This window comes from Cnephaeus nilssonii (assembly GCF_951640355.1).
Source record: "Cnephaeus nilssonii genome assembly, chromosome: 15".
In the NCBI taxonomy this organism is placed as follows: Eukaryota; Metazoa; Chordata; class Mammalia; order Chiroptera; family Vespertilionidae; genus Cnephaeus; species Cnephaeus nilssonii.
Window position 1 is genome coordinate 11,789,892 of NC_137086.1, and position 12,493 is coordinate 11,802,384.

Here is a 12,493-nt window from a genome sequence, read left to right on the forward strand (position 1 = left end):
AGTAACTCAGCCACGGCAGAGCAGTATGGCAGGTGGGAGCGCGGGCAGACTTCCAAGTTCACTCACTGCCTGGGTTTCTGTACCCGCATCACTTCCTGGATGTGTGACATTGGGCAGGTGCTGTCACCTCCTGACACCTCAGTGTTCCCATCTGTAAAAATGAGGTGTAAGCCCTAGCCGGTTTGGCTCAGTGGATAGAGCATTGGCCTGCGGACTGAAGAGTCCCAGGTTCGATTCTGGCAAAGGGCACATGCCTGGGTTGTGGGCTCGATCCCCAGTAGGGGGCGTGCAGGTGGCAGCCAATCAATGATTCTCTCTCATCATTGATGTTTCTATCTCTCTACCCCTCTCCCTTCCTCTCTGAAATCAATAAAGAAATACATTTTTTTTTTAAAAAAAAATGAGGTGTAAGAGTCTATTTTCTTATAAGGTTGAAAGAAAGATAATGCACTCAAAGTGCTTAGCACACGGCCCGGCCATGATCTGAGGACTTTGAACTGCTAGGACGCCAGCCAGGGTGCGGTCAAGCATAAACAGAGCCCCAGTGAAACAGCGAGGCCTGGGCGCTGGGTTCCGGGCCTGCCCACATGAAGGCACCACCTGCAGGATGGGCAGCCTTCGCCCTGGCCGCGTGGGAGAAGGTGTTCCAGGGGACGCAGAGGTACAAGGAACAGCACTGGGCTGAAGACCTGAGGAATGCATGGGGGCTGGGGAGCAGTGCCCTGTGGCTGGAAGGGCCTGCTCCCTGACGAGGGGCGTAAAAGTCCTTCTAAGGATGTGCACAGGGAAGGAGGTCCAGGGCCCTTCCATGACCTTGAACCCCAAAGCTGAAGTCGCGGGTCTATCATAAGACGGCTGCCAGGGTCAGGCAAGGCTCCTGGAAGGAAGCTCCCTTCCACCACCCTCCTGCCTTCTCCAGCAGGGCCTCCTCCCAGGGCTTGGTCACTCCCAGCGTGCAGCACCCCCACCCCTCGGCTGGTTGGGAGGCAGGCAGGAGGGTTTTCGCGGGGGCTGTGCCGGTGGGCGGTTTTCCCAGAGCAAGAAGCGAGGCCGGACCGCGTTGGCGCCAGCTCCCTCAGATATAGGCACCGCTGGCCAGATGACCGGCCTGCCCGGCTAGCTGGAGCCCAGGGACTCCCTCGGGCACTGTGTGCCCGTCCTGGGGGCTGTGACACCACATCCCTAGGGTGTGGCATGTCACAGAGAAAGGCCAGAGGGGCACCGGCCATGCCGGGAGTGGGGCAGAGCCCGGCGAAGGCCAGGCCGAGGCTGCCAGCGGGCACCCACAGCAGGAGGAGCCGCCTGAGCAGGACCAGGCAGGACCCGTGGGAAGGGACCAGCTGGAGCAGCCAGACGTGGAGCAGAGCTGCCCCCGCCCCGAGAGGGGCCAGGGCCGGGAGCCTGGCTGGTGTCAGGGTAAGGAAATAGGGCCCTGCACAGGGAGCTGGGGAGGCAGGGGTTGGAGGGGTGGAGAGAGGTCACCTCCGATGGCAGAGCGTCATTCAGTGTTACCATCCCTGCCCTCAATAGGGGAGCCCAGCCCCTTCGACGCTGAGGCTCCATGCTTTGTGGTTGGGATAAGCTGGGAGTGTGGCTAAGAGACCTGGCCCAACTCACTTCTCTCCGGGACACTACGCCCGGAGGAGTGCTGTGCATTTCCCAAGGCCCCGGGGCAACAGCCAGCAACCGCCGGGCCAGGACTTCAGTCTGTGATTTGCGCCCAGTCTGGTGGCATTCCCGCTTTACCACAGCTGCCTCTTCGCAGCACCTGGCTGGGCCAAGGGTCATCTCTACCGAGCAGATCATGGCTCTGTGCTCCCTGTGGCCCAGGGCACGGGGTCAGCAGGATTCAGACCTGGGTGTGGATGGAAGGAGGGCTAGGACGAGGCACCTGGGAGAAGTAGAAAGAGAACAGGATCTCAGGTTCTGAGCCAAGCTTTGCCCTCCTGGGACCCCAGGCGATCCCTTCTCGCCATTCCTCAGCTATAAGGTGGGGCAGGGCCAAGAATGGACAAATGGGGGTGATGTCGTTGGTCCCTGCTGTTCGGAGCGCTACCACTCTGATGGAAGACCTCACACTAGAATGCTCTTAGAAGCCAGGGACTGGGGGTGTGGGTGTGGGTGAGGGGGTCCGGTCAGACTCACTCACCTGGTCCTCTGTGCAGAGTGAGGTCAGTCCTGAGAACGCCGCGCGGGAGCGGAGCCGGGTGAGGACGCTGCGCCAGGCCTTCCTGGCTCTGCAGGCCGCTCTGCCTGCAGTGCCCGCGGGCACCAAGCTCTCCAAGTTGGACGTGCTGGTGCTGGCCACCAGCTACATAGCCCACCTCACCCGCACGCTTGGCCACGAGTTGCCTGGCCCCGCCTGGCCACCCTTCCTGCGTGGACTCTGCTTCCTGCACCCCCTCAAGGTAGGCCACGGGGCCAGGGCCTCGGGGAAGGGGGTCTGGGGTAGAGGGATATTGGACTCGGGTCCCCGGCCTGCAGTGAGGAGTGGTGATTGGAAATGACTTTACAAGAATGTGGTTCTTCTGAGAGCAGGGACATTCACAGAGGCCCTAAGACTAGGGGGTGCCCAGTGGCAGGGGAGAAAAAGGAGCAGGTTCCGGGCTGGTGCCTGGGAAAGGAAACCGCACCTCGGAGAGTCCTGGATGTGGGGGGCATCGTCCCCTGTACCAGGCCTCAGTGACCTCGGGACTTCTGTGGCAGGAGAGATCCCCTCTGGGAGAGCAATAGCCTAAGAAAGCATCGCTGTAGAAGGCACCAAGCTGGGGGCACCACCTACCAGACTGTCCCGAACCTTGCTTATATTATACTAGAGGCTTGGTGCACGGATTCGTGCACGGGCGGGGTCCCTCCACCTGGCCTGCGGGGATTGGGCTGAAACCGGCTCTCCGACATCCCCCAATGGGTCCTGAATTGTGAGAGGGTGGTTCTCGGGTGATGCATCCCAGAATCAGGCTCTCTCCTCTCTAGTTCTGGGTGTGTCACCCAAGAACCGCAGCTGCCACGTCACTGCACCTCAGCAGCTCCTGCGTTGAGCATCTGCCCCCTGGTGGTCAGTGCACGTCATAGCTACCAGTCGGCCAGTCACTTAGGCTTTTATATAGATAGATGTGAGAGGAAAGATAACATGAGCCTTACTTCTCCTCCAGGGTATGAAATGAGATTATTCATAAAAAGTATAATGAACAGTAAGTCACCATGTCAATAACAGCTAGCAGGATTTGGATGCTAAGGTTATGCCAGGAGCTGCGCTAAGTGCTTTAGTCCATTTTTGTCTCTTAATCCACACAAGAACCAACGCAGGGCTACTTTACAGATGAGGAAGCCGACGCTCAGGGAGATTCAGTGACTAAATGTTTGAACCCAAGCGTGTCTGCCTTCAGACCCCCTCCCTTGCTCACAGCCACCAAGCAGGCCCAGGAGACGGCCTGTAAATTGCTGGTTGTAGAGTATAACTGTGTTACAAAGGAAGAGACATTCTACCCCTGAGGGTAGCATTGTAATGGGGTCAGCTTTATTTTTAGGGAGGCTACTTTTCACCATCTGTCTCCCCTAAACACCATAGTTCTGAAATGTCTTGAAACTTGAGATTTTTTTTTCCTTTCATGCGAAGGTAGCCAAAATGCAAGCATTTGAGACTAAATGGGGGCAACTCTGAAGTACTGACGGTGGTGGCCCCTGGGGTCCATAGTTGTTCCCTTAGCTGTACAATGGTGGTCAAAGTAAGGCCATTGCATGGAGGAAGCAATGGGTAACTGCACTGAATGAACCAAGGAGAGCCGGGTAAGGTCTGGAGCTCTGGCAGTGGAGCTGGTTAGCCCGGAGCAGTGCCCCTCACCCCAGCCCCCAGGTGGAGGGGTTGCCAGGGGAGGGCAGACCTCGGGGAAAATCAACCTGGGACTTTCTAGGACTGCCCACACTCCTGCTGGAAGGCGGGACCATCTTGGGAGGTCCCCAGTCATAGGGTGTGATAGGGTGTGGGCAGCACTGACATCTGGGTCAGAGGCACTTGGGTGGGAGGCTGTGCAAGAGAAGCAGTCAGGACTGATCAGTGCCAGGAGTCTTTTCTTGCCCTTCCCCTCCCCCACCCCCAGCTCTTACTGTGGCGGGGGGGGGGGAGGGCTCCTCTTGGGGCCCTTGCTCCTGAGCCGGCCCCTCAAGTGCTTCCCCGCCAGGCTCAGGTGGTCAGGAGAATGCATGGGGCCCGCAATGGTGGTGAGTTGGAGACTCCTGTCATCAGAGCAGTCACGACAGGGAAGGGTCTCAGGGAGGGGGTCTAGGGAAGGCGGACTCTGGGTGCCAAGGACTACGAGGGGCTGCAATAGTGAGCATTACTCACTACTCACTTTCCATCTCCGTGTCTTGCAGAAGTGGCCGATGAGATCTCGTCTCTATGCTGGAGGCCTGGGGTGCTCTGGCCTTGACTCCACCACAGCCACCACCCTGGGCCAAAGAACCAAGGAGGCAGAGGCCAGGCCCCAAGTCCCTGGAGAGGCAGATGCTCTCCTCCCCACCAGTTCTTGGTGATAAATGGCCATCACACTCACCTTCACCCCTGGACTGCGACTCAAGCTTAGGGACCTGGTTTCTTCTCTACCAGGCCCTGCCTGTCTTCACGCTGACTCTTACCCATTGGATCTGACTCAGCCTCCAGGTACTACCAGCCTGCAGGTCAGACAAAGCCGCAGGCATGTCTGTGATGGAGTGCTCAGGGGCACCAGGGAGTCAGTCCTCATCTTGGCACCAGGAGGCGACTCCCAGTGGCTCTTCCATGGCAACTACAAGGGAAATGGGAGAGGAAGAGGTTTGATTGGGCTGGAGGCTGAGTTATGGCACTATCCCTTGTTCCCCCCCCCCCCCCCCCGCCCCCTGGCCCCCAAAGTTCCTGCAAACCCTCTGGAGATTGCAAGCAGAGGAAGGAGCCTAGGATGGCAGCAGCCGCAGGGGCTGATGGGACCTGACAGGCTCTTGGCCACTGTGCGTGTGAACAGAGCTGGGCTGGGGTCACATAAGCAGAAGGGAAACTGAAGAAGGAAATGTTTTGTTCTTTCACTCGACATACAATGTCAAAGAGGCAGGAAGGCATTTAGGAGGCTTGTCTCTGCATCATGGTCTCTCCAGCTGCCCCTCATCACTACACTGTCTCCCTCTCAGGACCCTGCACCCATCCACTCTTTCCTTGATATGAGTTCTATTTACAGGGGAAGCCATAAAGCTCACATGGCTTACATTCCAGTTTCCAGAGACACTTTTAGTCCCCACTGCCTAGTCTGAGAAGACCTTACCCCCGAGGCAGCTCCACCTTAAACTGAACCCGCAGCACCTTAAGGCCTTGCGTAAGAAGAATGTTGATTGGTTCAGTTACATCCTTGAAGGACCTTAGAAGAAGAATGTGTATCTTTTCCAGGGGATGATAATCACAGTCTTCTCTTCCCATTATGCTAGGAATCTAACCTCCAGGAAAAACAAGGTCCGGGTCCAGTGGGATTCTTGTACGATTTTGGCCTAAGGACTTGCTGGCTCTAAAATTATTTCTACAGTCTGTCTACAAATGACCTCTCTAGGGTCAACTCCTCCCCACAGACACTGCTCTCCCAGGCTCTCCCTAAGTCCTGCCATGGGGAGCCAGAAATTTGATAGAGTTCTAGTGGAATTTCCCTCTGGTCCTGAAGAAATAATATGAGGACTAATCACAGAGTTTGCACACACTGGGAGGAATCTTCCAGATCAGGTATAGCTTCAGGAGCCCCAAGTCCAGACAGAGAAAGAATCACCTTTTTGTTGAGTGGGAGGGGATGGGCCAAGACGACTAGAATCCCAAGAGGGGTAGCCTTAGAGCCACCATCGCCACCACGAGAGTAAGAGGTTTGGGGCAGGCTGGCAGTGGCTGGGGGTCACCGGTGTGATGAGTTGCTGTTCTTCCTCAGGGCTGGCCCGGGGAACAGGGGGAAGGGGACTGAAGGGGTGACTCAGCAAGTTGGGGTGGAGGCAGGAAAGGAGACACAGAACGTCCTAGTCACGCTGCATGGGATGTGGGAGAGCAGCTGGACTGTGGCTGGGAGCCATGGGGAGAGGGCCTCAGCCAAGGCTGACCTCATAAATCTCCTGAGTCTCTGCTGAGGGCCTGGAGAGCTTGTGCAGAGCTGCTCTGGGCAGCTGGACGGGGCCCGGCAGGGCCAGAGACCAGGTGTGGGTGGGCACGAATGCAGTGTTCTTCACAGACCATAAAAGTCCAGCTCGAGTGTTCTATTCTTAAAACCAATGAGCGGTATCTTCCTGGTTGAGTTTGACAGGAAGAGGAGCAGATGAATTTCCTCCCAAGCTGGTGACACACATTCTTCCAGGAATGGAACTGGGAAAGCGGGCTTTGAGTGTGCAGGGGGAGACCCTGCCTCACCCATGATCCTGTATGTGACAGCTCTACCCCCCAAAGTGTCGGGTTCCTCCTGATAACTGAGGAAACTGGTTTGGAGCTTGCCCCATCCCACCCAGGTCAGACTCAACCCTGGGTGGGTGGGGGGCGCCCACGTCACCCTGGTAGAGAAGACAGGAGGGCAAAAGAGAGAGAGGAAGCCGGCGGAGGGCTGAGGAAGGGCAAGTGCCACATGACAGGGGTCTAAGGCTGCTGCTGCCTCAGGCTTTTTCCAGGCAAAGCTGTCTCCAATGTGGAAAGCAATTATTTTTCATAAAAGTGTTACACATGTTCACACAGAGTGGGTTAATGAATGTTATTTTAAAATAAATATTCTTTAAAAGTCTCTATTTTAATGTCTAATATGGTGACTGCCAATAGAAACAACTCCCAAAAGTAAAAGCTCTTGAGTCTTACTTTTTAAAGAATGTGAAGGGGTCCTGAGACCAAAGGTTTTAGAATTTTTGCTCTAGAAGAAATGGGTGACCCTACCTCACCCCCGATCCTGAGTGACAGCTGTGCCCTCTGCCCTGGGCCGACAGCGCACTGGTTTTGGTCTTTGAGAGACAAAGGGCTTGGGGTCCCGGAGTGCCTGGCAGAGTGTGGGCAGAGGCCTGCGTCTTGCTCGTGAGGTCTCCTGGGGAATGAAGGCGGGGCTGCTCCCCGCATGGACTGGGCCTTCCTCGGGCTCTGCCACGGCCTCCTTGTCTCTGATGCCTTTCAGCACCCCATGACTCATCTTCTCGGGGAGCACTGTGGTGCCCCAGAGAGGTCCTGCGGACACACAGAGCAAAGGGTGTGAGGTGGGGTGAACAGGAGACAAAGGGCTGGGGAAGCGACTCCAGCAGAAAAGGTGAGAGACCCTGCTCTGAGCCCAGCGAGAAGGGAGAGCAGCATGAGGGGCGAGGGGGGGAGGCCAGCGCCCGGTGCACTCTCCCCGCTCAGACCCCTCTGCCCACCAGGCCAGAGCTCTCCTGAGGAGCCGGGGCAGCTCTGCAGGCTGGCCCAGGCTCAGGCAAATACCAGAGGAAGGGGTGCTGGGTCGGGGAGACAGCAAAGGGATGAAGGGAGCCCCGAGGGTCTGGAGAGGGAAGGAAGGGGGCAAGCTGGACAGCATAGGCTGTAGCTTTTGCAGCTTCTGAGGACACGGGCAGGAAGGCAAGGAGTCTTGGCAACAGGGGGTAAATGGTCCGAGGGTTCGCCCTGCATTCTCCCTGAAGGCAAAGGAGCCTTTGAGTGTCTTATCCTGTGACCCAGGCTCACCCAGCAAGCACACAGCCACAGGTCCCCCCGCCCCGGCCTCCAGAGGAACCACCACAGTCCATGCTTTGATGACGAGAACCCCCAGGGGTGAGTATCCATCTCCTCCTAGTGGAGCCTGGTTTCCCACTCCTCTCAGGCCAGGGGTTAGGGGGCCCGTATGACTTCCCCTCTCTGGGGGTCTTGCCTCCCCAGACTCAAGTGGGGAAGGGATCACCTGACCCCAACACCAACACAACAAGGCATCAGCTGCTGAGCAGCGAAACAGAGGACAAGGGACCAACCACCTGGACTGCCTCGGGCAGGAGCAGCAGGAATCCGGGTAACTGACAGGAGGTGCTGGAAAGGCAGAAGAGCTGACCGCCAGCCATCAGCGAGCGATTACTGGGGACAGAAGCAGGACCTAAGGACCAGTGCCATGGAAAAAGCTGAGAGGTGTGAAGGGGCAAAGATGACTGGTTTTTTTTTTAACCTGAAAATAAATTCTAAAGAAGTATGATCTAGTCATCAGAATAGAAACCATCTTCCACAGGAAGGGTCCCGAAGGAGGAAAACCGCTGAGTGAATCAGGCTGGCCCGAATGACAACAGTTACATCAGACTTCAGGGGGTCACCCTAGCTGGTTTGGCTCAGTGGATAGAGTGTCAGCCTGCAGACTGAAGGGTCCCGGGTTCGATTCCCGCCAGGGGCACGTGCCCGGGTTGCAGGCTCAATCCCCAGTGGGGGGCATGCAGGAGACAGCCAATTAATGATACTCTCTCATCATTGATGTTTCTATCTCTCTTCCCTCTCCCTTCCTCTCTGAAATCAATAATATATTTATATAAATACTTCAGGGGGTCAGAACCTGTGGGTTGGGTCCAAATTGGATGGAAATAGATTCTGTACCACACATCCCGGAAACCACAGCTCACTGCACTGGGCTCTGGTGAAAATACAGGTACTCTCACCCTCTCCACATGAGAACTTGGAGTAGGGCTTGGGGAGGGAGCCGGCCATAACTGATGCGTCCATGACAGGTGAATATAAACCTGTCAAGATCTGACCTGCTCTCAGAAGAAGTGCAGTGGCATGAACCAGCATTTGCAGCAAAGCCCAGCTGTGCCTGCTGGCGTGTGGGCATGTGCCAAACTTGCTGGGAAGGGCTGCCTCTCATTACAAGAAGCCATTGGCCCCGACCCTGGGAGAGCTGCCAGTGTGGGGTGTGCCCGTCAGCCAGTTCCTCTTCCTCCTCACGCCAAGGCGGGCTGAATGGGCCTGGCAAACACGGTGGTAATACTCCACCCACTGGCCGGGCAAGTGAGGCTTCCTTTCCACCAATCTCACCAAGTGCCTATTGGCAACAACCCGCCGCCACCACTGTTTCCCTGGACGTAAGGGCAGACCGGGACCGACCGGTTTTGCTTTTGGAAGGTTGTCATAAAAATATACTATTGCCAAAACCGGTTTGGCTCAATGGATAGAGCGTCGGCCTGGGGACTCAAGGGTCCCAGGTTCGATTCCGGTCAAGGGCATGTACCTTGGTTGTGGGCACATCCCCAGTGGGGGGTGTGCAGGAGGCAGCTGATCGATGTTTCTAACTCTCTATCCCTGTCTCTTCCTCTCTGTAAAAAATCAATAAAATATATTTAAAAATATATATATATGCTATTGACCCAGACAGTTGGGCTCCTCATACATTACTATACATTGAATGCCTACCTGTGCCTTGAAAAAGTGGAACTCTTCATGGGGGAAATGGTATTACTAAAAACTTAGGAAATTCCAGGCTATATTTTGGTAACTACAGGACCCGGGGTTAACAGATTTTCATGGAGTTCCTGTTATGTATGAGCCATGCGGGGTGGCGGGGGTGGGGGGGGGGCGGGGGGCGGGTAAGGAACTTCTTCGCTCTTTTGAAAGGCAGTGTCACTTTGTAGATAAGATCTTTTTTTTTTTAAGTTGGGTCATTTTTTAAAATATATATTTTATTGATTTTTTTACAGAGAGGAAGGGAGAGGGATAGAGAGTTAGAAACATCCATGAGAGAGAAACATCGATCAGCTGCCTCCTGCACACCCTGTACTGGGCATGTGCCCGCAACCAAGGTACATGCCCCTGACCGGAATCGAACCTGGGACCCCTCAGTCCGCAGGCCAACTCTCCATCCACTGAGCCAAACCGGTCAGGGCTGTAGATAAGATCTTGATATTGCAAATCCTACCGAGAAACCAGCTGTTACAAACACTAGCAGTGAAGTGATGAGGTGTGCTATTAATGGCATGCTTATCTAAGACCTAAATCAGAAAGGGGATGGTGACATGCATATTAAGAGAAGCCAGAGCTATCGGCAGCCTCCCAGAAACAGTAAAAACCCTAAGTTGTTCATTATATGTTGGTCCTCCTCCTCCAGCCCTGTTCAGAAGGAGAAAGGTGTTCTTTCCGGCTTAAAAAGACACAGAGATTGGTGGGCTTTCTGCCAGACCAACTGGATGGGAGGATATTTTTCTTTCAAGCACTGTAATGATGGTCTTCGCACAAGGTGGGACCTGGAATTGTCCAAAAGCGGCCCACAAAGACAAAGTTGACAGAGCATCTATGTTGACATCACCCCTCTCGCTTGGGCAGGATCTTCTCCATTTACATGTAGTGCATTTTCCCAATCAGGGAAATCACCTCATTGAAACAACTCCTGGATCTTCCTGAATTGCAAAATCGTGGAAGAAGATGGCTCTGACCTTGATGGAGGGCATCAGTGGGGTTGATCACTTCTCCCATAGCCTTTCTTTCCTCCCAACCTAATGTGGTCCTGGGAATCATCTCGTTATTTAGTGCAATCATTACCATTCTTACAGAGCCTTCATTCAGTTTGTGCTCACTTATGGCAACTATGCAAGTTGTAGAAGGAATTTCTCCAGAGACATTCTAAACAGACATGAAGAAATAGAGCAGGAAAGAGAAAACGTGGGTTTGTAAAACATACTGAACCAACTGCTGAAGAAATTTCCCGCTTATAGGACTCCTGCACGAGTGACATATTTTCTACGAAAAATTATCGGACTTCCATTTTCTGACAATATGGCGGATGGGAAATCCTCTTGGTACAGAACACTCAAGAGGATGGCTAAAGCTCTAGCCGGTTTGGCTCAGCGGTTAAAGCGTCGGCCCACAGACTGAAGGGTCATGGGTTTGATTTCGGTCAAGGGCATGCAGGTGCGAGCAGGAGGCAACCAATCGATGTGTCTCTCTCACATCGATGTTTCTCTCTCTCCCTGTCTCTCCCCCCCCCCCCGCCCCCCTTCCACTCTCTCTTTTTTAAAAAACCAATGGAAAAAATATCCTCGGGTGAGGATTAACAACAACAAACTATTAAAAGCGTATTTTAAGTGCATGGTTGGGCTAGTAGAAAGATAAAGGAAAGCAATAACAGAAGGGATTTTAAAAAGCATGAAACCAAAAATGGTAAGCCTGCACTGAGGCCAGTGCGGCCGTGGCAGTATCTGCAGATTCCTCTGCCCAAGGCCAGGCTTTAACAGACCAAATCCGGGGCCTAGAGACAAAGCCTAAGGCCCACACAAAATAGGGTATTGAGTCAGAGACCCTGGCATAAAGCAGGGATCCCCCAAAGGCAACACCCTCAGTATATAAAAGAGAGATAAGGATGCTGGTCCAAACAGGTCTTGGCTCAGGATGGGAGTGGGAGGACTCCGATTACTAAGCCCGTAAACTTTTTTTTTTGGGGGGGGGGGGCGGGGGGGGGTGCTGGGAAAGCAAAAGTTTCAAGTGGTCTCAATTTAGGAGTGTCTCCAGGCATGACCAAGTACAATTCTTCTCTGGAAGAACATGCTTTAAATCCAGGCTTTGAAGGATTCCCACAGATAAAATTTTAACAAACTTTTAAATTCATCGCAAACATTCTGGAAATCAGAAGGAAGGAAGCCACCATAAGGAAGTGAGAGCAGGAACATTGAACTGTAAACTCACACCTGCAGCGATAGCAGGTATTGTAATCTTTAGGTACAAAATACACATTACGTATGTTGAGTACGTTTAAAGAAATAAAAAGTAATGTGAAAAGACAATGCAGGAACAAGGGCTATCAAACATGACCTGGCAGAATTGGAGAAAAAAAATAAAATTTTTAGAAATTAAAAATATAGCCGAAACCGGTTTGGCTCAGTGGATAGAGTGTCGGCCTGCGGACTCAAGGGTCCCAGGTTCGATTCCGGTCAAGGGCATGTACCTTGGTTGCGGGCACATCCCCAGTAGGGAGTGTGCAAGAGGCAGCTGATCGGTGTTTCTCTCTCATCGATGTTTCTAACTCTCTATCCCTCTCTGTAAAAAATCAATAAAATATATTTTTTAAAAAAAGTTGTAGATATAAAAAAAAAGAAATTAAAAATATAGTATTTTCATAAGGAACCCAGTGGGTGGTTAGAAACTGCTAAAAACAGAACTAGAAAATCAGAAAATAGATCTGAAGAAATTACTCAGACATCAGTACATATGAACAAAGAGATAGAAGAAGAATATAATGTAGGAGAATATCTTCATGTCCCTGGAATAAGGGAATATTTCTTAAAGAAGACACAGATAGGACTAACCCTAAAGAAAAAGGCTGATGAATTGCACTACCTATAATTAGGAACATCTGCCCCGGCGGGAGTGGCTTCGCTGTTTGGAGCATCATCCCGTACCCCTAAAGCAGTGGTTCTCAACCTTTCTAATGCCGCGACCCTTTCATACAGTTCCTCATGTTGTGGTGACCCCCAACCATAAAATTATTTTCGTTGCTACTTCATAACTGTAATTTTGCTACTGTTAATGAATTGTAATGTA

General features: G+C 53.2%; 1 protein-coding gene across 1 annotated transcript; it reads left to right on the forward strand.

The window, feature by feature from the left end:
- Positions 1 to 1,194: 1,194 nt before the first annotated feature.
- Positions 1,195 to 4,645, forward strand: TCF23 (transcription factor 23; the record flags this gene model as incomplete). The annotated part of the gene is given in 4 exon segments (XM_079791592.1): positions 1,195 to 1,416; positions 2,166 to 2,408; positions 4,372 to 4,511; positions 4,513 to 4,645. Coding segments are annotated over 4 exon segments (738 nt in total).
- Positions 4,646 to 12,493: the final 7,848 nt, after the last annotated feature.